Source organism: Lissotriton vulgaris, unplaced genomic scaffold (genome assembly GCF_964263255.1).
Source record: "Lissotriton vulgaris unplaced genomic scaffold, aLisVul1.2 SCAFFOLD_2425, whole genome shotgun sequence".
In the NCBI taxonomy this organism is placed as follows: Eukaryota; Metazoa; Chordata; class Amphibia; order Caudata; family Salamandridae; genus Lissotriton; species Lissotriton vulgaris.
This window is the reverse complement of record NW_028241573.1, coordinates 71,640-96,892: the sequence shown is the minus strand read 5'-3', so window position 1 is coordinate 96,892 and position 25,253 is coordinate 71,640. Positions and strand designations below refer to the sequence as shown.

General features: G+C 44.0%; 1 protein-coding gene across 1 annotated transcript in view; it reads right to left on the bottom strand.

Annotated features, from left to right (window-relative positions):
* LOC147670611 (uncharacterized) overlaps nt 1-25,253 on the bottom strand; it is a 108,554-nt gene that overhangs the window by 49,682 nt on the left and 33,619 nt on the right. Inside the window, exon 5 of the mRNA XM_086948132.1 lies at nt 17,590-17,829. Coding sequence (XP_086804258.1) covers nt 17,590-17,829 — 240 coding nt within the window. The remainder of the gene's footprint in view (nt 1-17,589; nt 17,830-25,253) is intronic.

The window sequence follows — 25,253 nt, the reverse complement described above, 5'->3', positions numbered from 1 at the left end:
CCAACGGTGATACCGCGTACCCGGTTGCAAGGCATTTTGAGGAAGTGCATGGTAAAAACATTGCAGGCCTCAAATACTTTGTTATTGACACAGTTCCACCACAGAGAAGAGGAGGAAATCGTGAGTACTTATTGCGCAAATTAGAAACCAGGCACATAATACTAATGGACTGTAAGGTACCAAATGGCTTAAATACCAGTGAAGACTTTTTCACCTATCTACATTAGATCATTATGACAATATAATCACACGCCAGTAGCTGCTAAGTTTCCAGTGTTTAATTAATTTTTTTATTAATTTTTTATATTTCAAATATTTTTACACACGGTTTGCACTAGATTATTTAAAATAAATGTACTCCCATTAGCGATTTTGCACAAGGTTGTGGAAACCACTATGGTTCGACAATTGCCCACTTGGGCATAAGTTTCCAAACCAAACATGGATTCAATGATAAGGGTTTTTTAAGATTTTATTAAAAAATGAAAAATAAATCCCTTTATGCTGCTATTAATCATGTATTTACCGATAGGATTTTATTGGATGCATTATGAACTATCTGATTTTTAAACAGTATATTATTATATTCACATTTAATCATATTTATTTATTTATTTATTTATAAAATAGTGTATTTAAATATTTATATGATTGATGCTACATTATGGGGTCGATTTCGATCCTGGTAAAAAAACGTCCGTACGATTCATATCCGGAGCCCTCTATGTACGAATCCTACCGTCCGTCCGAGTCACGTAGTACGAGCCGTATTTCGTGAATCCTTCCGAATCGTTGCTATTCGTACGTATTGCAAGGCCGAAACCGTGAACCGTACGACTCGTACACATGCCGTACGACCCGACGAGTACGATCCGGACCAGGGAATTAGGATGCGATTCGTATGGTCCACGTCAGGTAAGGGCGATTTGTACAGAAAAGGGCACAATCACATACACACCGTACAGCGCGTACCCCCCATGATCGCAAGGGTACGGCGCATACCCCTGCGATCATGGGAGATACGCGCCATACCCTGCGATTGCATGGTGTACGCACCGTATCACGGATCACGGGGTACGGCGCGTATCCCCAATGATCGCAGGGGTACGCGCCGTACCCCTGCGATCATGGGTACGCGATGTACCGGGGGGGGGGGGCGTTCCGTACCTGTTTCGGGGCAAACTCTGCTTTTACGGCTGTTTTCAGCTCCCGTAGGAAAAGGGTCGTATGGTGCGTACACAACACGAATCGTACTTCCCGGGTCAGAAAAAGCAGCCGCGATCCATACAGATGTCGCGTACGGCGGGTTCCGAGGGAGATTCGTGTGGAGATTCGAGTCGTACGGTCTTTGTACGGTTCGTACGGAGTCCTGCTCCTGGTACGAATCGTACTTCGTCGTACGTACGGGGGATGTTGCAGGGTACGATTCGTATGGGAAAAACTCTCCGTACGGCTGTTCAGAGCGCTTTTTCCAGAATCGGAATCAACCCCTTAATGTAATATTGATATTAATATGTATATTATTTATATTATTTATGTGCACTTGCTGTTTTCATCCTATTGGTTACATTACATTTGAAAGTAGAAAAGGTGGAACAATTCTGATGTAAATACCATGAATTCAATGTGTTTACACTATGAACTATCACTATGTTTTCCATGCCTATCGTTCAATGGGAAGTACGATGTATACTTGCACTTTAAATAAGGTAGAAATTCCTCTCCCATGTCATGTGATCAAGGCCCCAGGTGGGCTGAAACGCGCCATGGCGGTGGTGTCGGGCTTTGAAGATATATTGTGAGATATATATATATAGTGAATGGATATTTAGAAAACAGGCATCAATGACCCATTGTATTTTACTGAAATATTCTTTTGAGATTGAACCCTCATGCTTTTAGCAAATGTATTTTACAATATTTCATGTATTTTACGTGTCACACTAAGAAAATGATGAAAGAAAGCTGCAAATAGTATACTTTCTATGTCCATTCATGCACTTGCACTTTAAAAGAAGGTGCATCCCACGACACTGTTGTCATGTGATCAAGGCAGGGATCTGCCGAAACGCGTCGTGGCTGATGCGGTTGCACTTTAAAAATTAAATTAAAAAAAGGAAGCACTTATTCGGGTCTACCTCGTCTTTGCTTGTTTGGCTGTTGGTTTCGTGGAGACTGAGACGAGCTCTTGTAGCATATATATATATATATATATATATATATATATATCACAAATAACACGGGGTTCCATCGAGCACTCAGGTCAAATAACACACGAAAGGCCGTCCCTTAAGTCAAATAATCCTGGTTTATTGAAGTCATAAACCAAACGTGACGCGTTTCGCACTTCAAGAGCGCATGTTCACAATAAACCAGGATTATTTGACTTAAGGGACGGCCTTTCGTGTGTTATTTGACCTGAGTGCTCGATGGAACCCCGTGTTATTTGTGATATTTAATACCGGCTGCTCCACCGGCAACGAGCCTCCCCTACGAAGACGAGGGATCCCCCTGAGGAGCACCTAGCTTGTGTGATATATATATATATATATAATATATACATACTTATATATTCATATATCTATATTTTGTACATCTATATTTTTTTATATCAATATTTTTTAGTCAATATTTTTGTACTTACCTGTCCAAGTATAGGGATTCGATATTTCTGTAGTCTATATTTTTTCACTGATATTTTTTGTATCGGTATTTGTGACATCAATGTTGTGTCAGTGAACCTTCTACCTGTACTGGTTGGTGAGTCAGTAGATCAACTGGCAGGCCATGGAGTCAAGGCATCGGTACAGTCTGCTTTGGTTCTTAGGGGCCCATTACGATGGCGGAGAGACCGCCCCCGCCATCTGGCTCCCATTTCCCCCGCCACATTAGGACAATGGGGGAATCGTGCCACAAGCATGGTGGGCGCAAAGAGTGCCAGCCACGCTTCCGCCATAGGCATTCGTTGCGATTGCCTTGAAGAGCAGATCTGACCGGGGATATGGTGGCGCTGCCTAGCACGCACCGCCCCCGATCACAATGCTGGTGTCAGCAATCCTTTCCATGGTGGTTGAACCACCATGGAAAGGCTGGCGGAGGCTGGCTTTGGGGGGCCCGTTACGGGCCTCCTGGGGGAGGGCAGTTGTGCACTGGGGGAACTCATGGTACCCCCCTACAATTCCATGCACAAGGTGGCAGGCACCGTGCTGTGCCTGCCATGTTGTGCAGGGAAATGCACAACATGGCCATTTAGGATTGTGGTGGGTGCTACAGCCAGGAGCACCCGCCGCAATGGCAAATTGCCAGATGTGACCGCCGTGTTGGTGATCACATCACCATTAGGGGTGCGGGACCGCCGCATGATGGGTGGGTGGTCCCGATCCAGATACAATGGCAGGCGGACTCAAGTCCGCCCGCCATCACAATTAGCCCCTTAGTTCTGGCTGGCAGCAGTTTAGATGCTTCAATGTGTTCTACAGGTTTGTCAGAGGCTGCACAGTCCAAATGAGTACACTTCAGATTACCGCCTTGAACTGGTGCATTATGGGCTACAATGACGTAGTCCATTCAGATACACTTTGGTAAATACTGTGGGCAACCTACTTTAGAGTGAATAAGGCAAACTTCAGACAAGTGCCATAGGCTTAGCAGTTATCCAGTTAAGCAGCGCAGTCCACTCTGACACACTATTGGAAAGTACACCAGGCTAACATCAGAGTCCATTTGGGTAAACTTTAGTCAAGTACCACAGGCTTGGCAACAGTCGGTTTTGGAATACCTCAGACTAGTGCCACAGACTTAGTAACAGCTGTTTTGTGGTATGATCCTGTCTGCTACAATTCAGGGAACTGCTAGGGATCTTCCACGTTAGCAAGAATGATAGGCTATGATCAAACAGCACACAGGTCACTCTCAGAAGGTTTTTGAGAACGGACCATCAGTTGCGAGATCAACCTGTTCTGGTCCACTCTGTCAGCCAGCTACTTCTGCTTGGCTCACTTCTTCCATCTTATATCAGGCAGGGTACTTCCAGTACCTTCAGGACAGGGAAACCACATTTTCCTTCAGATCAGATTCCAGGCTTTGTCACCTCACCTCTAGTGAACTGGCTATCAGGCAAACACTAGCCCTGGTTGCTCAGCAGTCCTCTGGTAACTCTACAGAGCACCGCCGACTTGGAACTGGAACAGCAAGTGAGTCAACCGCTCCCACTTTTATATAGGTACAGCAGACAAGGCATGTCTACTGTGGACCTTCAGAACTGGTATGTGTCAGTTCTCCTTTCCTGTGTCCTTCCCAGGCTGTTTTCCAGACACAGCCTTTGTGTAGAGCATGCTCCTCACAGTAGCATCATCTCCAAGCTGGTGTATCCATACCAGAGGCACAAAACAAAGTCTGAGTATTGTTCACCTGGCTATCATCAGCCACATTGACAGTGATTATGAAAAGAAAGAGAAAATGCTGGTGTCAACTTAAAGAACCTTAAAAGCAGAGGCTGCAGTCCCACCCTTCACTAGCACCCTCTACCAATTTGCAGTGTTAAAGAAGACTAATCAGCAGCTCTCTTGCCAAAAGGACCGAATTGAATTTCTATGGGCACTTCTGTTTCCTCCTCTCACACTTCAATCTCAAAGTCTCCCCATCCAGTCTCAGGAATGTCAGCTCTACACTTCCAGTGTGGAAAGGTGTGGTGCAGCGACCAGGGCAGCTGACTTCGGAGCACAGGGCTCACGGTTCGATCCCCGCTCCGGTGGCAGCTCAGATCAGTATCATGTGACTCTAGGCAATAGCTCACTTAATTTCCAAAATGACCCTCAGTGCCTTGAGACCCGTAAGGGTGAGTAGTTCGTGCTTTACAAATACGGATTTACATCTTGTGTACAGGAAAAGGCCATAGGTTTCGCAAATAAAAAAATAGCACACCACCTCCATTCTGGTACACTCACACACCTTTCATGTGTATGTTGCACACACCACACACACACACAAGCATACATACATAGAGATGATGTTATTGCAGGTGTTCGAGTTAGTTGTTGTAGCTGAACGTTACACGAGGGAGCCATTAAACTCTCCTAACCAATACATGGGTAAAGGGGTCTCTCCTGGACTACTGATTCATGAAACGATGGTATTGCTGCCACCACCGCTCAACATGCTAACTCCTCAAAGTGACTGTAATCCACGGTCACAAACAAGAGAGTGCTTGTTGTGATCCTCCACATTCAGGACAGGGCCAGGACCTCACTCACATTAAGGGGCAACCCTAGGTTTCCATGCACATCTAAATTAGTTTGAGTATGGGCCACATATAAAAGAACTGGATCCTAGATATTCACGGTTGGGTTTTCCGGGCAAGGGGCGTGACTGTACACCATGCAGAGGACATTGCTATCACAACATTGGCTTTTGGTGAGAATCCAGTGATTCAAACAACGAAAAAGTGCAGATTCTATAGCCTCAGAAGAGTGAGTATGGAAAAAGTTACATAAATCCCTTTGGATTAATATAGAAGGCCCTCACTCACCAACCTGGTTGGTGACATGCTTCATCATTGGGCCCCACAGGGAGAGACCGAGTGCCTCCCCGGTGTGCTTCGACGCCAGATTACTGCGGAGCTGGTTTTTGTTTGGTGAAAGGTGAAAGTGGGTAAATGTGATATATTTAAAAATGTCAAGATTGTGTCTCACCGAAAAAGATTTTTATTAAGTGGGTAATCAGACATGTTAAAAACAGAGTGTTGGAAAAGTGCCAAATACATTGATCAGCTATTTCCTTGTGAAAGGGTCAACATGTTTCTGTCATAAGTGTGTAATTAACTTGGCCTTCGTCAGGACCATGTACCTTGGCGGTATGGGCGCGCTAAGGCCCTCCCTGACCAGAGGACGTGAAAGTAAAAAATATGTGTAAAAAAGTGCAAAAACAAAATGGTTGTGGGGTATTATTACCTCAACTTCAGAGGAACCTGTTGCACCTATAAAGAAATATAAAACAGTAACAAGCATATATGACAAAACAGGACAAACAATTAATATTATATGCGTTAATGGTTTGTTACATGTAACCATGCTCCCTGAGAAGTGCCTAAGTTGTTCAGACTGCTAGTCACAGCTGACAGAAAACTGTAATCATTACTTTACAGTGATATTAAGACTGGCTGCCACAATCAGGCCAGTGATGGTGAATGCAAAGGAAACTGTTTCCAAAATGTTCTATAAACACCTGCACGCGAACTAGGGCGTTTAGCGGTAATCGTGTTGGCTGACGATCGATGGGCCAAAATGTGGGCCTGTGAGCCATGGTGGCGTGATATCAACCTGTCACACACATGCACTTGTACCGGGTAGAGCGTAATTTAAATGTCTCACTAAAAATGTGAGTGATCCACACCCCATGGGTCTCTGGAGGGGGCTGGCGGCAAAATTGGCACACCCTGTAGGCGGAGGACAAAAGACAACAAAACACACAAAAGAGACTTTAGAGAGAGTCATACTACGGGTGAAAGTGACTTAGCTTAAATTTCTGCAGAGGAAAGGAGACTCACACCTCCGACGCCTGGCACCCGCTCGGTACCTACGTAGGACCCTCACACCGGACCCCGTGGATGTGGGGTATTGTGCCAGTACCGTATTTATAGTGAGGAGTATGGTCGATTGATGTCCAGTGGGGGAGCAGCCATCAACGTCACACCGTGAGGGTGGAAAACCATCCAATCACGGAGCGCGTATTGGGTGAGGTTATCTTGCCGGCTGAAGGAAACTAGACCGCCGCCCTGAAATACGGAAAAGGTCCGTTGTTCGTGGCCGATTCTGTTAGATTTTGAAAGAACTTTACTGTGCATTCCTTCAAGAAAAAGCAACACTGTATCAGCCACAAAAGAAATATTGCAACTAGAAAAGACACATTTGATATGTCGGGATTCAGTGAAAAATAAAAAAGAAGAAAAGAAAATAAGGCAGAAATTCCAGGCATTGCTTCATAATCGATGTATAAATATGAAGACTCTATGGCGGGACGTACAAATTATCCCTGGGCCACATGAGGGGACAATAGAACAGGGGAAAGGGCAGAATGTCGGGGTCATACTGATAAATCAACAGATTCAGGCAGATCAGTAGGTGTCCATGGGTCAAGTGGTGACGCGGCTGCGATCTTATTAAACGCCACGTTAAGTCAATATTAGGGAACAACAACATTATGTCTGATGCCGGGTTAAGAAAAAGTATTGTATTTATTCATTTGACCAAAGGGATATAATTGAACACATAAGTGCGCTCAAGTGGAAGGACAACACCTTGAAAAATGCAGGGTGGTATATCTCAAGGGCTGTAGAGATGAAAAAGACTGCGTGGCTTATAGATTGAAATAGCCAAAATGGAAACATTGGTGAGATTCGATAATGGTCAATATGGTCAAATTGGTCCAGTTGTATGGACAAAATTAGTGCTAGTGTTGTAGTGCTGTTGCCCATGGTATATCATCATTCAGACCATTATGGTTTGTCCCCAGCCGGTAAACCCATCTTAGTTTTTTTTCGAACAGTAATTGGGTGATGTTTTTCCCAGTGTTCACTTGTTCGATAATGGTCCAATCTAGATCGTTGGTGGTGTGGTTATGTCGAAGGAAGTGCTCACTCATTTTGGTAGTAACCTTGTGACATCTGATGTTAGTACGATGTTCACAAATTCTCTGTTTGATTTTGGGTGTGGTCATGCCTACGTACTTAAGTTGGCACTGGCATGTGATCAGGTATACTACATTCATAGAATTACAGTTCGTGTGGACTCGTTGTGTTCACAGTTTGCCAGGTTCCAAAGTGAGTTGTTTAGTATGAGTGGTTAGATGACATACACTGCAGTTTGAACATGGGAAATGGCCTGTTACCCGTGGAAGACCCCACGTGTCTGTGACGGATCTCACTGAGATCGGTGGGTTCTCTTTGGGGCGCTTGTGGACTAGAGAGTCTTGTAGGCTCCTTCCTTTCTTGAACAAAAACAGAGGTTTATTCCAAGTTTTATTACTTGTGATAAAACGTCACCCAATTAATATTCGAAAAAGAACAAAGATGGCGTTACCGGCTGGGGACCAACCATAATGGTCTGAATGATGATATACCTTGGGCAACAGCACTAAGACACTAGCACTAATTTTGTTCATAAAACTGGACCAATTTAACCGTATTGACCATTATCAAATCTCACCAATGTTTTCATTTTGGCTATTTCAATCTATATGCCACGCAGTCTTTTTCTTCTCTACAACCCTTGAGATATACCACCCTGCATTTTTCAAGGTGTTGTCCTTCCACTTGAGCGCACTTTTGTGTTCGATTATATCCCTTTGGTCAAATGAATAAATACAATACTTTTTCTTAACCCGGGATCAGACATAATGTTGTTGTTCCCTAATATTGACTTAACCTGGCTTTTAATAACATCGCAGCCGCGTCACCACTTGACCCATGGACACCTACTGATCCGACCGAATCTGTTGATTTATCAGTATGAACCCGCATTCTGCCCTTTCCCCTGTTCTATTGTCCCCTAATGTGGCCCAGGGATAATTTGTCCGTCCCGCCATAGCGTCTTCATATTTATACATCGATTATGAAGCAATGCCTGGAATTTCTGCCTTATTTTATTAACTTCTATTTTATTTTTCACTGAATCCCGACATATCATATGTGTCTTTTCTAGTTGCAATATCTCTTTCGTGGCTGACACAGTGTTGTTTTTTCTTGAAGGAATGCTCAATAAAGTTCTTTCAAAATCTAACTGAATCGGCCGCGAACAACGGACCTTTTCTGTATTTCAGGGCAGCAGTCTAGTTTCCTTCAGCCGGCAAGATAACCTCACCCAATACACGCTCCGTGATTGGATGGTTTTCCGCCCTCACGTTGTGACGTTGGTGGCTGCATCGCCACTGGACATCGATCGACCCTACTCCTCACTTTAATTACATTACCGGCACAATACCCCACATCCACAGGGTCCGGTGCGAGGGTCCTACGTAGGTACCGAGCAGGCGCCAGGCAACGCAGGCGTGAGTCTCCTTTCCTCTGCATAAATTTAAGCTAAGTCACTTTCCCCCATAGTATGACTCTCTCTAAAGTATCTTTTGTTTGTATTGTTGTCTTTTGTCCTACGCCTACAGGGTGTGCCAATTTTGCCGCCACCCCTCTCCCGAGACCCATGGGGTGTGGATCACTCACATTTTTAGTGAGACATTTAAATTACGCTCTACCCGGTACAAGTGCATGTGTGTGACAGGTTGATATCACGCCACCTTGGCTCACAGGCCCGCATTTTGGCCCATTGATCGTCAGCCAACACGATTACCGCTAAACGCCCTAGTGCAGGTGTTTTTAGAACATTTTGGAAACAGTTTCCTTTGCATGCACCATCACTGGCCTGATTGTGGCAGCCAGTCTTAATATCACTGTAAAGTAATGATTACAGTTTTCTGTCAGCTGTGACTAGCAGTCTGAACAACTTAAGCACCTCTCAGAGAGCATGGTTACATGTAACAAACCATTAACGCATACAATATTAATTGTGTGTCCTGTTTTGTCATATATGTTTGTTACTGTCTTATATTTCTTTACAGGTGCAACAGGTTCCTCTGAAGTTGAGGTAATAATACCCCACAACCTTGTTGTTGTTGCACTTTTTTACACATATTTTTTACTTTTACGTCCTCTGGTCAGCTCGCCCATACCGCCGTGGTGCATGGTCCTGACGAATGCCATGTTAATTAAACACTAATGGCAGAAACATGTTGAACCTTTCACAAGGAAATAGCTTAACAATTTATTTGGCACTTTTCCATGTCTGATTGGCCACTTAATAAAAATCTTTTTCTGTGAGACACAATCTTGACATTTTTAAATATATCACATTTACAAACTTTCACCTTTCACCAAACAAAAACCAGCTCTGCAGTAATCTGGTGTCGAAGCACACCAGGGAGGCACTCGGTCTCTCCCGGTGGGGCCCAATGATGAAGCATGTCACCAACCAGGTTGGTGAGTGAGGGCCTTCTATATAAATCCAAAGGGGTTTATGTAACTTTTTCCATGCTCACTCTTCTGAGGCTATAGAATTTGCACTCTTTCGTTGTTTGACTTACTGATCAGGGGGACCCAGAGTGTACTCTACCTTTCCCTCTCCCTCCCATTGTTAAATAATAATTGAGAATCCAGTGATGACAGTTCCTCTAGAGATGGATGCTGGGAAAACATTGATGCCATTTATTGTATAGATGGATGCTGGGGAATGTAGTAATGTCACTTCCTGTACCAATAGGTGCTGGAAAATGAGGCTCGACATTTAAAGATATTTTTGGTGGAAACCAGTGGTGTGAGTTCTTGAAGAGATGGATGCTGGGAAGTGCAATGACATTGTTCCCTGTAAAGATGGATAATGGGAGAAGGAGGAATTCAATATTTTATCTTTTATATTAGGTATAAGAAAAGACTCGCCACCATTTTTGCCCACTCCTGCTCTGGGACCAAAACTTGTTGTACTGCCTGGACTAGAGCTGGAGTTTGATAAATATGCAGATTCTGCCAACAGGTTTGGAATTTTTTGTCCGGCATCCAAAAATGTGAAGACCTCTGCCCTAGGGTGATGATCAGCTGTGGCTTCTCCTTGACCCCCTGCCCTGCCAAACAATCACCCTGATGGTGGGTTGGGGATCAGATGACTGCGAGAATCGGGCTCCCTGGGGGCCAAGTGCTGCTCAGGCCATTCAGCCATTCTCACCTCGGCCCCCCTGGGGCCAATGCACCCCAGAAACTGTGTTTTCATCTGACACCTCAGCCACATCCCTTCTCATTCTGGGCATAGTAGGAGGGGGAGGGTGGGTTTATACTGGGGCTTTGATGTGGGGTACCTCAAATGTTGTGGACTTGGGCCATCTTCACATCAACCCCCATCCCTATGGATGGCCCACTAGTTGTGTCTAATTGTGTCAGAGTTGCAGAGATGGGGTTTCAGGTTTGAGGCCTGGCTTCTCTCAACATCCTGTGATTCTGGGCAAATCACTTCATCTCTCAGGCCCTTAAATAAAAAAATCAGATCCTGTGTACTGTAATTAGTGCTCACGAATAGCGCTCATAATTGGTGCCCATGAATAGCACTCAAATAGCTGTTCACACTATAAAAAGCTGTCAAAATGAAGAACCACAATAAAAAACAAGCATTGGCAATGTTGCGGCTAAAACATGATGCTGTGAATAATGTTTATATCCAAATAGGATGGTTTTCGCCTATTGGTCTGTGATGAATTTACCTGGTGATGTGAAAAAAAGGCTACGCCCTACAGTACAGGGAACCATGGGATCATGGCTTAACTGGCAGGCAGTAGTACGCACTGGGCCTGCGGAGCATCAGATGACCATCTAAGGGGTTTATGCGGAAGGGAATGGATGCCCTGTCCGGCATCGAAGTTTCATCAGTTTCCTCTCCTATCCATTTCAAGCTCATCCACTGGATACTTTTCTGTGCCCAGGTCAGTTATGCACACAGTGGTGCATGTATATATATCATAAGAGGCAAGTTTGATACTAGGGGAAAGAGAGGCATGGGGGAAAGCGAGGCAAGGTCCAAAAACAATGTTACATTCCATTGCCATATTCGGCCGACACTAACAGTCGCTATATGGCGTTATTCGTTACCAAACCAATACATAGGACTTGCCTCGTGGATAGTATTAGCCAGAGGGTCAGCTTGAGAGCTGGTGTCTCAACCTATGAACATGTCCTAGACGAGGTAACAGGTGCGCTGATAAACTTGCCAAGTCGTGCAATATATATAATCAGGCACATACATTATTTAGCACACCAGTATTTTTGGCCCTTTATACGGTTGCAGCATTTATACTCGCAGGTAAACAACTAGGAGTGTCAAATTGTTAAGCCGGGGAACAGTATTCCATAAAATTGAATGGCCTATTATTTACTGGAAACATTCCTCTTCTTGTCATTTTCAGCAGGCTTTACCAAGGGTTTGTGTCGACCAGCACTATCAGCATATTGCGCCCCTTTGGCACCAAATATGTGTGTATCCCTTATCTCAGCAAAGGGTGGTGGCCACATCCTAGCAACAGGTGGTGAGTTATTTTAGGCATACTCAACAGGCAATTGGGATTGCTGGGTAACATTTCAACAATTGGGTGCCTTTGCTAAATGTTCAAGAATGCAACTGTTTGCTGTCGCACATTGGGGCCTGACGGCGCAATGTGTACAGCTGAGTGGAGAGCATGGCGGAATGAGTCTGTCAAGTTCTATGGTAAGGCCAAGCTCAAATGCTGGTGAAATGTTGTGCTTAATGTTCTCACTACCCATGACCTGTTATTGCCGCTAAAGTGTATGGCCAAAACTGAAGTTCAACTAATGTCGTGCATGATTTACTTAATGCCTTGACAGGTTGATGCCTTGACAGGTTGATGCAGCTAAAACATGATGCTGTGAATAGTGTTTATATCCAAATAGGATGGTTTTCGCCTATTGGTCTGTGATGAATTTACCTGGTGATGTGAATAAAAAAGCTACGCCCTACAGTACAGGGAACCATGGGATCATGGCTTAACTGGCAGACAGTAGTACGCACTGGGCCTGCGGAGCATCAGATGACCATCTAAGGGGTTTATGCGGAAGGGAATGGATGCCCTGTCCGGCATGCAAGCTTCATCAGTTTCCTCTCCTATCCATTTCAAGCTCATCCACTGGATACTTTTCTGTGCCCAGGTCAGTTATGCACACAGTGGTGCATGTATATATATCATAAGTGGCAAGTTTGATACTAGGGGAAAGAGAGGCATGGGGGAAAGCGAGGCAAGGTCCAAAAACAATGTTACATTCCATTGCCATATTCGGCCGACACTAAGTCGCTATATGGCATTATTCGTTACCAAACCAATACATAGGACTTGCCTCGTGGATAGTATTAGCCAGAGGGTCAGCTTGAGAGCTGGTGTCTCAACCTATGAACATGTCCTAGACGAGGTAACAGGTGCGCTGATAAACTTGCCAAGTCGTGTAATATATATAATCAGGCACATACATTATTTAGCACACCAGTATTTTTGGCCCTTTATACGGTTGCAGCATTTATACTCGCAGGTAAACAACTAGGAGTGGCAAATTGTTAAGCCGGGGAACAGTATTCCATAAAATTGGAGCCAAGTTTCTTTACATTCACACCTGTCATTATAAATTTATATTTAAGTACACAGCGGGATTGGGGCAAATTGCTGCTGTTGCTGCACTGACCCTTAATTATTTGCAACTTATATTTGAAATGTATAATAACGCTAACATTACTAAAAGAGGGAATAAGTGCATAAGGGGATTTTTCAATGAAATGCTTAATAACGCTAACATTACTAAGGGAATAAGTGCATGAGGCGATTTTTCAATGAAAATCAGCACTAACGGCGTTTCGGTTTAAGGAAATTAAGGGGGCAGGAGAAAGTGCGGTCCTGCTAGGTGTCAGTTATGTAGCAAGCACAGTAATTGTGATACTTTGCCTTGTAGCGAGAGAATTCACTTCATAAAGTGGCAAACAATAACTACACTTTCAAGGGTAAGGAGCTCCCTGTCTGGTACCACCATAATTTGGTCACAGGTAACCCCGCAATAAGTTTGAAGGGGACAATGAGCCACCAAGCGCGGTGAACAAGTCTGTGAGGAGTTTGAATAAGGAGATGGAAAAGCTGTTGATGGTTTCTTCAATAAGGTCCATTAGGCATACCTTGATACAGGCACAAAAATAGGAATTATAGCTGGTGGATGGGGTGCATCTGTCCAATGCAGGGTTGGAGCTATTCGCCCAACTATATTGGGGGCCATGGTTTTTGAATCTGAAAGATGAAGCAACATTTAGGGGGAGGGAGAGAGTGCCAGTAGGATTCTGGGGGTCTGCTGCAATAAGGTATCCTTGGGGAACAGTGTGGGCATGTGCCCATGTTGCTTCGGCACCCATGCCCACTATTCTAACGTAAGTGCCGGTCCATGTGAATAACACAGGGCACAGTACGGGTTCTTACTGACGGCAATTTAAAAAAAAAAAAATAGAATGCCCGTAGCAATTGGTTCATCTCATCTCTTTCTCACCACGAATTCGGTGGGGTTCAGTAGAATAAGGTTCATTGGTATGAAAAGGGCAGGTGTTAAGGGAACAGTGTCAGCGTCAGGGGGGGGGAGAGGGCGAGTGCGCCGGGGAGCTTCTCACCCTGTGGCGGAGCGCTGACAGTTTACAACAAAGGGGGATGCACAACAATGGAGGTGCAGCCATTCGAGGGACCCCTGGAAGGGGTATATTCCACGAGTGCAGTGGATAGGCGGGGAGGAGGGACTGACCTGACGGTAGTCCCGGACTCTACTGCCCTAACCCACCACATATGGACTGAGTACAATCTTGAGGAGGATGCCTGTTTTTCAGGTACCTCGGAGGGCCGGTGCGGTATGCGGTGCCCTGGATGTCAAATAATGCAACTGTTGTCTGTAGCGCGTTGGGGCCTGACGGCGCAACGTGCGCAAAACAGAGGGAATTTGACGACCTAGAGGGTCAAGTTCAAATGTATGGTCAAGTTCCTGTGTATGGCCGAGTTAAAAGATAAAGGGTAAACTCGAAATGTACGGCCAAGTTGTTCTAGTGTACGGCCGAGTTAAATGTAATGTCGTACCTAATTCACTTACTGCTGTTGACATGTTTATGCAGATAAAGTGTGATGCTGTGAATTATTCTTATATATTCAGGAAGGTTACTTTTCCTTGGTAATGGTCTATGATGATTCACTTGGATTGATGTGAATAAAAAGGCTACGCCGTGGACAACATATCATGATTCCGAGAGTTTTTGGGCTTAGCGGGCAGTAAGGTGAAGGAATTTGGGGAGGAGGGAATGTCACGATGTGCGCACACTATGTGTGGCATAGAATTATGTGGCATTGTGTGCAGTGGAATTATGTGGATAGTAATTATGTGGTTTGGAGTGTACTGGAATTATGTAGAGTGGGATTGTGTGTCATGGAGTGCAATTATGTGGAATGGTATTTTGTGTTTTATGGTGGTATGATGTGCACTTAATTATGTGGCGTGTTGCTGAAATGTGTTGAATGATACTGTGTGGAGTGGAATTGGATGGCGCTGAACTAAATTATGCTGATTGAAATTATGTGGTATGATGTGGAGTATAGTTTATATATTGTTGCTATGTGCCATCAATTGAACTTAAAATCCACGTTGCCTTTCAGATACAAGCAAAAAAGTTGTAAAAATTTGACAATGTAAACAAGACTGAGGGCTGCCTTTCATCCCACAGAAACGCATGCTTAATTAACATATTTCAAATTGTATTTATATAGTGTTTACTACCCCTGACTAGGAGTTGAAACACTTTGTTATCAATAGTAAGCTACCCCGGAATCCAAGATTAGAGATTAATATTATATTAGTAATCTTTTTTTCTTTGTGCATTATTTGCACAACTTTGCTGTTGTACTGTACAACGCTGATGTCTTCTCGTCCAGACCTGTACCAGCGACATCAAAGATGTGCACATCATGACCACAGACTTTGCTGTACTGTCCTGCAAAATCTGCATCTACATAGGGTGCTTCTGGGAGCTACCATACTCTCCAAGTATTGCGGTGTGCAGGGACGCCATCCAGGTGCACCTCATGAGAGCACTATTCTGGGCTGTAGTGTTGACTGTACAGTTACCATGAAAGGATATGTACAAGGAAAGCAGCAGTGTTTTGTACCAGTGCCATTTCATCCACATGGGAAGGATGAAAATGTTAGTAGACTCAATGTTCAAACCTCCTCAAAGCATGTCTAACACACTGAGCAATCGTCGAAAGTGAGAAGGCGGGAGAGGTGAATGGATGGAATAATAAAGTAAATAAATAAATCGGTAAATAAAAAGTAATGAAATTCCACGTGGTGTGAAGCGCTTTTTTATATGTTTGAGCAGCTGTTGGCAATTGCTACCATGCGAAACGATTAAAAGATCATAGGGGTGCAGCAGAGGTGGATGGGTGGAGTTGGATGGAGGAAGCACCAGGTAGTGTGTGCGGGGAGATGGCAAACGAAAAATAAACAAGAAGCTTCAAAGACAACCCCCACAGAGGTATGAACTATGGAAATATAAATACAATAAGAGACCTGTAGAGCAGCTAAAACCTGCCAGCTTACTCCAAAGTATAAGCTATGTGCATGTTTGTCACACTTCTTCATCAATCACACTTCTAGGTGCTCCGCGCCATAACCGCACCACAGTGACCACCACACATGACAAGGAAACACTTTCCAACAGGATCAAATAAAAAACAAAATCCTCCTGATTGAGATAGATTTCATTTCTGTTGAGTGTTTTGCAAAATTTTCTCCACGACATAGGTTCAGAGCTGCTCTTCCTCTTACTTTTGTCATTACATGTTCTATTCGTAAAGATTCCAGTCTAACCCTTTCCCCTCTGCTTTATACTAGATTTCTGGTTTATGTGAAGATCAGACCGGTGGAGAAGTGTGGCTCAATGGTTAGAGCGGCAGACCCTGATGCAGAGGTCTGGCCCGGGACCAGGGTTCAATTCCCTGCCTCGGCGGGTCTTGGGCTCAAAATTCCATGGACCTGATAATTCTTGCCTCGGTGCCTATTCCAATCATGGAGTCCCACTCTGCAACTCTGGGCAATAGCTTGCTTAATCTCCACAATGGCCCCCACAACGCTAAGGATGCCTGGCCTCCACCTTGGGGGTGCCCAGGAGTGGATGCCTCACAGGGAAAGCCAGGATGGGTTCCACAGCGGTATTTGTACAAGCACCTTGAGACCCTTGCGGGTGAGTAGTGCGCTATACAAGTATCAATTTACATTTACATCAGAGTCAAGGACATAGCTGGTTGGGAAAAAGCATCTAACTACATTGTGCAGGGCATTAAGAAGACTGCAAGTAAGTATTCAGTTTTCAGAACTGCAGTGCTCCTAGTCTTAACTACTGGCTCTATAAGCTTTAAAATGCTTCATTTACCAAACATTTCTCTACAAATGAGACCTCTGAGAGTAACCATGGTGTTTCATGAAAGGGCACACCCCGCGAATGTGCGCCACTTTTTTCGACTGTGCCCAGGCCATATTGGGATCCCAATCCGAATCTGCCAAGACCTACCGATGCCCCCACTCTCCTATTGTGGGGCCAGATTATCGCTATCAAACCAACATGGCCTCTGTAAGGTTGGAAGAACATTGCAGATTGTACAGGACACCCAAATAAAAGCAAGCAGGCAAAAGCATCACGTGAAGGCTGTGCGATAAGAGATGTCGCAGGGACAATGAAGCCACGTTTTCTAATAAAGGCACATTGAAATAAAGCGCTTTTCCATTTTGTGTGCATGCATACATACAGGCGCCTTCTCAGTCTCTCGCTCCTAAAGGTCTCGGTGAAAGCACTAGAAGGCGCATGGATGCTGCTGGAATCATACGAAGCTTGTTGTCTGCGCTGCTTGGCTACAGAACCAGCCGCCACCCTGCCTTCGGTTCGTCATGTTGCAGTCCCCCTGTATGTAGTTGCCTTGCTCGCGCATTACCTTCGGGCGGAGAGGGTTGGTGCGTAGGAAGAAGCCACGTCCACAAACCAAGGAGTGACGCCACCACGAGACACCCCGAGGAAAGGCGGCAAAAGAACGGGATGCCTCTCACGCGCAGCATTGAAGATGCGCAGGCTGGAGAGGCGATGTCTCTGGAATCAAGCAGCTGCTCGAATGCACTAACACAGGAAGTTTGAGGATTCCAACTGCAAACAAACGAGGGGCCGAGCTCCACTGGCCCTGGGGCCGTTCATCCCGTGTGAAAGCTAACCAGGCCTGCACCGGGGACGAAGCGCAGGACGGAGAAACAGTTATACCAGAACTGATTACACTGAACGGGTAAACGTGACTCTATCCGGGGTGCACCGGTGGAATCCTTCCCCATAAAACCGTTAAAAACGGAATTGGATCATCCCTTTAAAGCGCGGTATTCTCATTCTATGATTGTCATTTCCCAGTTTATTGTGTTTACTTTTTGAACATTTTTATCCATAATTATTCGGGTGTCTTTTAGACTTATTTTACCATATGTATCCATGTTTGTTTTGTGTCTTGTGAAAATAATTATTAGGGTGTACCTAGTATGTATTCGCATTTATTTAACTAGTATATGTTCACTCGCACTTGGTTGCCTCACGGGTTTTAGCACTATGGGAAACTCTGCATATTACAACATTACACTTACCTGAAAACATTGTAATTCAGACCCATGAGCACATCTGCTTAGGAAACATTTCTGTTTTTTGCTAACCTCCTAATCAACCCGCAGCGCTATTGCTCAAACAATCATAATTGGCTGCACTGAGAACCGCTCAAAAGATGATTTATTTTTCATATTCTAAAATAAATACAGAGAGGGTAAATGGGTGGCTTTTTATCTGTAATTATTTGTAAAAATCAGTATAAACAAAAAAATTAGCAGCCATTTTTTAAAACAATAGGTTTTATTGGTTCTGAAGCAAAAGTCCTGATGTATTCTATGAACTCAGGCTCGACCACATTTTATTCCTACCATGGGATTAACGAGACAGTCTGATTATTATTACATCAGTTGTGACATTATATTTATAATGACACTGGAGACATAGCAGCCCACATCGCATTGGTCATGTTGTAGCTAACAAGGCCCAACGGCGTTAAAGCGAGCACACTGTAGGTATCTGTTGTTGGGGGTGTAGGACACCTATTTTTTCAATCAATCAATCAATCAAGAATTTGTAGAGCGCAGTACTTACCCGTGAGGTCTCAAGGCGCTGGGGGAAAAAAATGGGGGGGCGCTACTGGTGGAACTGCCAGGTCTTGAGTAGCCTCCTGAAGGTCAGCAGGTCTTGGTCTGTCGTAGGCTCAGTGGGAGGGTGTTTCTTGGTTCTAACAGTGCTTTGTGGTTCTTCCTGAGATATCAGGCCCTTTAGTGATTAATCAAACACACTCCTTCCACAAGATGTGGCCAAGCCATAGGCCACTAGAGAGAAATCATCACATATATATTAACTCCTTTGACACATTGTTGCTATCACACGTGTGCATGTACACACACACTCCTAACTTAAAATCTAAGAAACTATGAGTTGTTTAGAGTCTGCCCTGAATACTTAATTCTAAGAACATGCTGCACTTACCAGAGTTGATCATCCAGGAGTGGCCAGGCGTGAGCAATTCTACAAGCCTACAGTGGAAAATGGATAAGGAAGGATTCTTCTGGTGCCGGTGCCCATCGAGGGATGACTTGGCTTGGCAGTTCGGGTTGGACTGATTCTACTGGAGCAGGGTCATGAATGGTTTACAAATGGCTGGGTGCAATGGTGTGCAAAATAGCAATGGACTGGGATGCTGACCAAAGTAATTAGCAGTAGCTGAGATTAATTCAAGCATTCATCCTATCACTTATTTGTATCCTTTCCAGCTCAGTACATGCCTTTGCTAATCATACTGGCCCATAAACTAAATACCTAATGAAATGGGAAGGCAACAATTTGTTACCTATTGTTTCGAATCGGAGGCAATGCAGACAGATATTGTTAGCCTGATGTAAAAACACACATGCTATATAAACATTATGTGCTGCTCCAGTGCTGATTATTGCAAATCCAGCAGATTTCCTTTAATGGAAATAGTTATACATTAAGCAATGACAAAATAGACTAGTGAAATGCTTCTTCCAAAGGGGGAGCACCAGGGTTGCATGCAATACATGATGTTGCCAGCTCCGATGACCATCAACCACAGGCAATATTCAGTCTTCTACTCACGGTCATTTATGATCATGAACAAGGCATAGAGCAATCTAGCAGCAGAGTGACCTAGCAATCGGAAAAAGCAGAGAATTGTGTTTTTTTTACTGGCTCTTTAAGGAGAAATGTAAACTTTGTGCCATGAACCACTCCAGACACACATTTCTGCATTGCAGCACCCATATCTACTGCACTCACCTCCAAGTTATAGCCCAGCATCTTGTCCTATTCTGCTAGCAGTGCCCTGCTCTTCTGTCCTCCATATTAATGTCAGTGCCCAAACGACTCACTCAGGTTTCCCTTCTACAGCATTCATGTCACCACACTGCCTATCCCAATACCTACACAGTAAATTGCCAGTGTTTCCCTTCTGTATACACCACTACACTGTTACCAATATCCCAACACCTTAATATTGACGGGCAGTGTTACTCCTACCATGCCCACCAACACTTCCCTTTTAAACTTTAACCTGCCACACACAGAGGTCCCCTCAACACACTCTCCCAATTACAGCTACTCGTGGCTGTCTGACCTGTTAACTCTTAACCTAACTCCCAATCAAAAAATCTCTAAGCCTACCAAAGAAAATGGGCGTATGTGTTCCTTGTACAATAACCAGGTCCTTTTTGTAAAATACCACTTATAAAACCGGCCACTTCGGCTCCCTTATGACACACTATACCATCATGGACTCACAGTGAAAAAGAACACTGGTAAGCATTTGCTAACTGTTAGAAATTGGGTTTCTGGTTGGCAGGGGTATGCACCCTGTCCAAGCAGGAACCACAATCCTAGTCAGGGTAAGTGAAGTACACACTAAAAGTGTACCTGTGCTCACCTTCTGGTAGCTTGGCATAGAAGGGTCAGGCTAAACTAAAGAGGCACTGTGTGAAGTAATTGTGCACACAGACACACAGTGTAACACAGTGAAAACACCACAAAAGTACTCCACACCAGTTTATAAAAATATCCAATATTTATCTTTGTAAAGCAAGATCCAAACAACAAAAATGCAAAATACACAAGTCAAGATATGAATTTTGCAAGATAAAATAAAAATGCAGTGCTTAGAAGTAAATAGCTCAAACTGGGGCTAACTGGTCACACTTGGCCGGGGAAAATCCACTTGGCATAGCAGGACTCGCAGCATAGGAGACTAGGTGCTGGTAGCAAGATGCAGTTGAAGTCTTTGATATACATGAGACTTCAGCAACAGGAGACAATCTCAAATAAGCCCTTGGAGAACCTTCAGAGATGCAGGATGTAGAGAGTAAATCCCAGTCCTCCCACTCCCAGGCAAGAAGCAGCAGGCAGCAGGCCAACAAAGCAAAGCAAGCAGCAAATGGGCAGTACCTCCTGAAAGAACAACAACTCGTCTTCTTGGTAGAATGTCCTCAGCCCAGAAGTGTTCTGAGTATATGGTGTCAGAGGTCCAGTACTTAAACCCATTTGGCCTTTGAAGTAGTGAGACTTCAAAGAAAGGTCTTTGTAGTGCACAAGACCCTTCCTGACCATGGCTCCAGACACACAACAGGAGGGTACGCATCTCCTAGTGTTGGGACAGGCACAGCCCTAATCAGGTGCAAGTGCCAGCTCCTCCCTTCCATTCTAGTTCAGGAAGACCAATCAGCCTGGTGATGGGCCATCAAGATATGCAGGGCACACCACAGCTCCCTTTGTGTGTGACTGTCTAGAGGGAATGCACAAAGCCCTGTCATCCAACCCAGTCGTGTATTCTAGGGTCAGGTAGAGGCACAGAATGGTTGAAGTAAGAAAATGACAACTTTCTAAAATGACATTTTCAGACCTACAATTTAAAGAATAACCACTAAAAAATTGTGAGTCCAGAGACAGCAAACTCCAATTTTCAATCTGCTCCCAATTGGAAATTACACTGTTACAAGGCAGCTTCAATGCTAACCTATGGCAGAGATAGGCCTTGCTGAAGTGAAAAACAAAACAAATGGAGTCATTTTTCACTACCAGGACAAGTAAAACTCCACAGTACATGTCCTATCTTTTAAATACATGCACCCTGCACATGGGGCTACCTAGGACTTATCTTAGGGGTGGCATGTGTAATAAAAGGGAGGGTTGGGGCCTGGCAAGTAGGTGAACTTGCCAGGTCAAAACAGCAGTTTAACCCCTTCCATGCTGGTGACGAACCCCAGCCGTCATGCACTACGGTGCTCGTGTGCTGATGACGGCTGGGGTTCGTCATGGCCCGCCCCTGTTCGTTTGTTTACCGCACGGGGGCGGAATCGGGCCAGCAGGGAAGGGGTTAAAACTGCACACACAGGCTCTGCGGAGGCAGGCCTGAGACAAGTTTGAACGCTTCTCGTGCGTGGTACAATCAGTGCAACATGCCCACTAGTAGCTTTTGATTTACAGGCCCTGGGTACATGTAGTGCACTGTACTAAAAGACTTAGTAGGAAATCAAATATGCCAATCATGGAGAAACCAAATGCCATTACATTTTAGATACATAACACATGCACTTTAGCACTGGTCAGCAGTGACAAAGTGCCCAGACTCCTAAAATGTAGTAAAAACTAAGTTCAGCACGCAGTTAAAACAGGTAGTCAGAAGGCAAAAAGATAGGGGAAATTACGCCAAAAGATGCCAGGTGTAACACTAGCTTAGACCATGCCAACATATGCTCAAGACGAATGGTAGAGGCTATACATGTTTTTTAGCATGTTGTAACATTTTATGACAATGGTGGCTGCAACAAAATCATCCAGCATACCTCCACTGAAACCTCCACACCTGCCTGCACCAAACATTCTCGTGTCTGATTACAACCATTTGGAACTCTACAGCATGCTAAAATTCTTCTGTGACTCAACCATTTTCATTATAACTATGCTCTCTGTATTCTGAAACATGAGATAATGAATTTTACTCACAAGTGCATGATATTTATTTTACATTTGGTTTATGGGGCGGAGGTTATTGGACATAGAATAAGAAAGACACTACATGGGCAGTTTACCACTAGAGTGACTGCTCCTATATATCCTTAGAGTGCTAGCGACACAAAGGAGCTCAAGGGCAAGGGTGTAGAAGAAATTATGCATTGGAAACTTTACAATTACAAACCCTTGGATGCATTTATTTCTCCTTCTGTATAGTACACAATCATTCTCAGAATGCCAGCATTACTAGATACGTTGATTGTAAAAGAAGTGTATAAAAAAATTAAGGCTATCTCTTAGTTTTTATTTAAACGTCACAAAAGCCCATTAATCCACAGGAGATGTCTCTTTATTATAAATATTGAACCTGCCATCTCACCTGATCAAATTTATTAAGTAATTAATTTAAATGTTTTTTGTACACGTAGGGCCAGATGTAGGTAGGCATTTACCGGTCGGTAACGGCCGAATTCGGCCGTTACCGACCGGTAAATGCAATTTGAGATGTAGGGCCCTGTATTTTACAGAATCGGTAAATTTACCGATCGGTAAATTTACCGATTCTGTAAAATACCGAATCGGTATTTTTTCCGATTCGGTAAAATTGATATGTAGGTGGGACTCTTCTGAGTCCCACAAGCATTACAGAATCGGTATTTTACCATCAAATACTATTTGATGGTAAAATACCGATTCTGGTGTGCATGCACATGTGTGCATGCACACCTGTGCCATATGACAGGCAGACCTGCCCCTAGGGCTTGTATGCCTGCCACATGGCACCCAATCCTGTTTAGGGGGTGCCAGGGGGTGTCAAAGTGACACCCCCTGCACCCTTGTGAAATTCGGTATTTACCGATTCGGTAAATACCGAATCGGTAAAGCCTATTGATTTCTATGGGCTTTGAAGACCATAGGAATCAATAGGCTTTACCGATTCGGTATTTACCGAATCGGTAAATACCGAATTTTACCGATTCGGTAAAAGGGAACATCTGGATTCCCTACATACCAACCCCTCACATTTACCGAATCTTAATTACCGAATCGGTAAAATTCGGTAATTTTCGGTAATTAAGATTCGGTAAATGTTACTTACCTACATCTGGCCCTATGACGCTCTATTATATTATTTTATTTTATTTAGTACATTTTATATTGCGCGAACATGACATATGAGGGTATCAGACAGCTTTTTAGATTATCGTAAATAAGAAACAAGAAAGCAAACAACACCATAATCAAGAGAGGTGCAGACTGTGTAAGGTCACAAATTGAGGAAAGTTACCTTCATAGGACAAGCCAACGAGACAATAGACACGGTCCAACAATCGAGCAATAGCCATGGGTGTAGATCATGAGTCAATTTGTGTGACCTAGTGCAGAAATGTGTTCATGAGTAGCATTTTAACTTCTTTTTTGAAAGATGCAGTTGAGGGAATCAGTCTCATTTCAAGCGGTAGGGAGTTCCCAATTCTCAGAGCAATACCCAAAAAGGCTCTGTTGCAAGTTTTCGTTTTATGGAATTTCTGTGGTTTCTGCAACAAGATGCTTGTGCTTCTACAGGGTTTACATCCTTCAGATAATGCTAGTTTTTGTGGCAAGTGATTTGGCGTGTTGTAGGGTAATGCTTTGTGGGTCACACAAGCAATTTTTTGTTGTATCATTCCCTCATATGGGAGACAGTTTAGGGATTTTAGATCTGGAAAGATGAGTGTGTTTCGTTTTGCTCATGTGATGAGCATAGCAGCAAGCATCAAAGGAGGCCCTTAGAGGTGCTAGCTTGGATTTAGGAAGGTCACATAGGGTTGCACTTCTATAATCCAACATGGAAATCACTAGAGCTTGGACTGCTGATTTTAAGTCATCATGGGGTAGGAAGGGTTTTAATTTTCTTAACCTCATCGCTGCTGTTGATATTTTCCCCCTGTGCTGGACTCCAATGATAATGGGTGTGGTTGTGACGGAACCATTCCGTCATCAGCACAGCTCAACCGTGTCTGATGACAGAATGGTTCCGTCACCAGCATCGAAGGGGTTAACATTTTCATTTGGTAGTTCGCTCCTATGATGGCAGTACTGATATGCTCCTGCATGTTCAGGTCCTTGTCAAGTGTTATTCCAATATCTAGTGGAATCTATAATGCGTGATTAGCAGATAGATGCTTCATCCATAATTCGATCTCAGTCGAGTGTTTAGATGGGATGATTAGGAGGAATTCCGTTTTGATGGCATTTAGTTTGAGGTAGTTGCAGGTTATACTAAACCACATTAGGGAGCAAAAAAAGGAGGGAATGGCCACACTTAGGACGTTAAAGAAAGCCCTCACTCACCACCTGGTGATGTCATGCTTCATCATTGGGCTCCACCAAAGAGACCAAGTGTCTCTTTGGTGTCTACAACGCCAGGTCTACTGCGGAGCAGGTTAGTGAGATTTAGGACGTGTTTGTGCAAACTAAACTAGTGGGTGGTGAGGGTATTAAAAATTGTCTGTAGTGTATCAAAAAGGA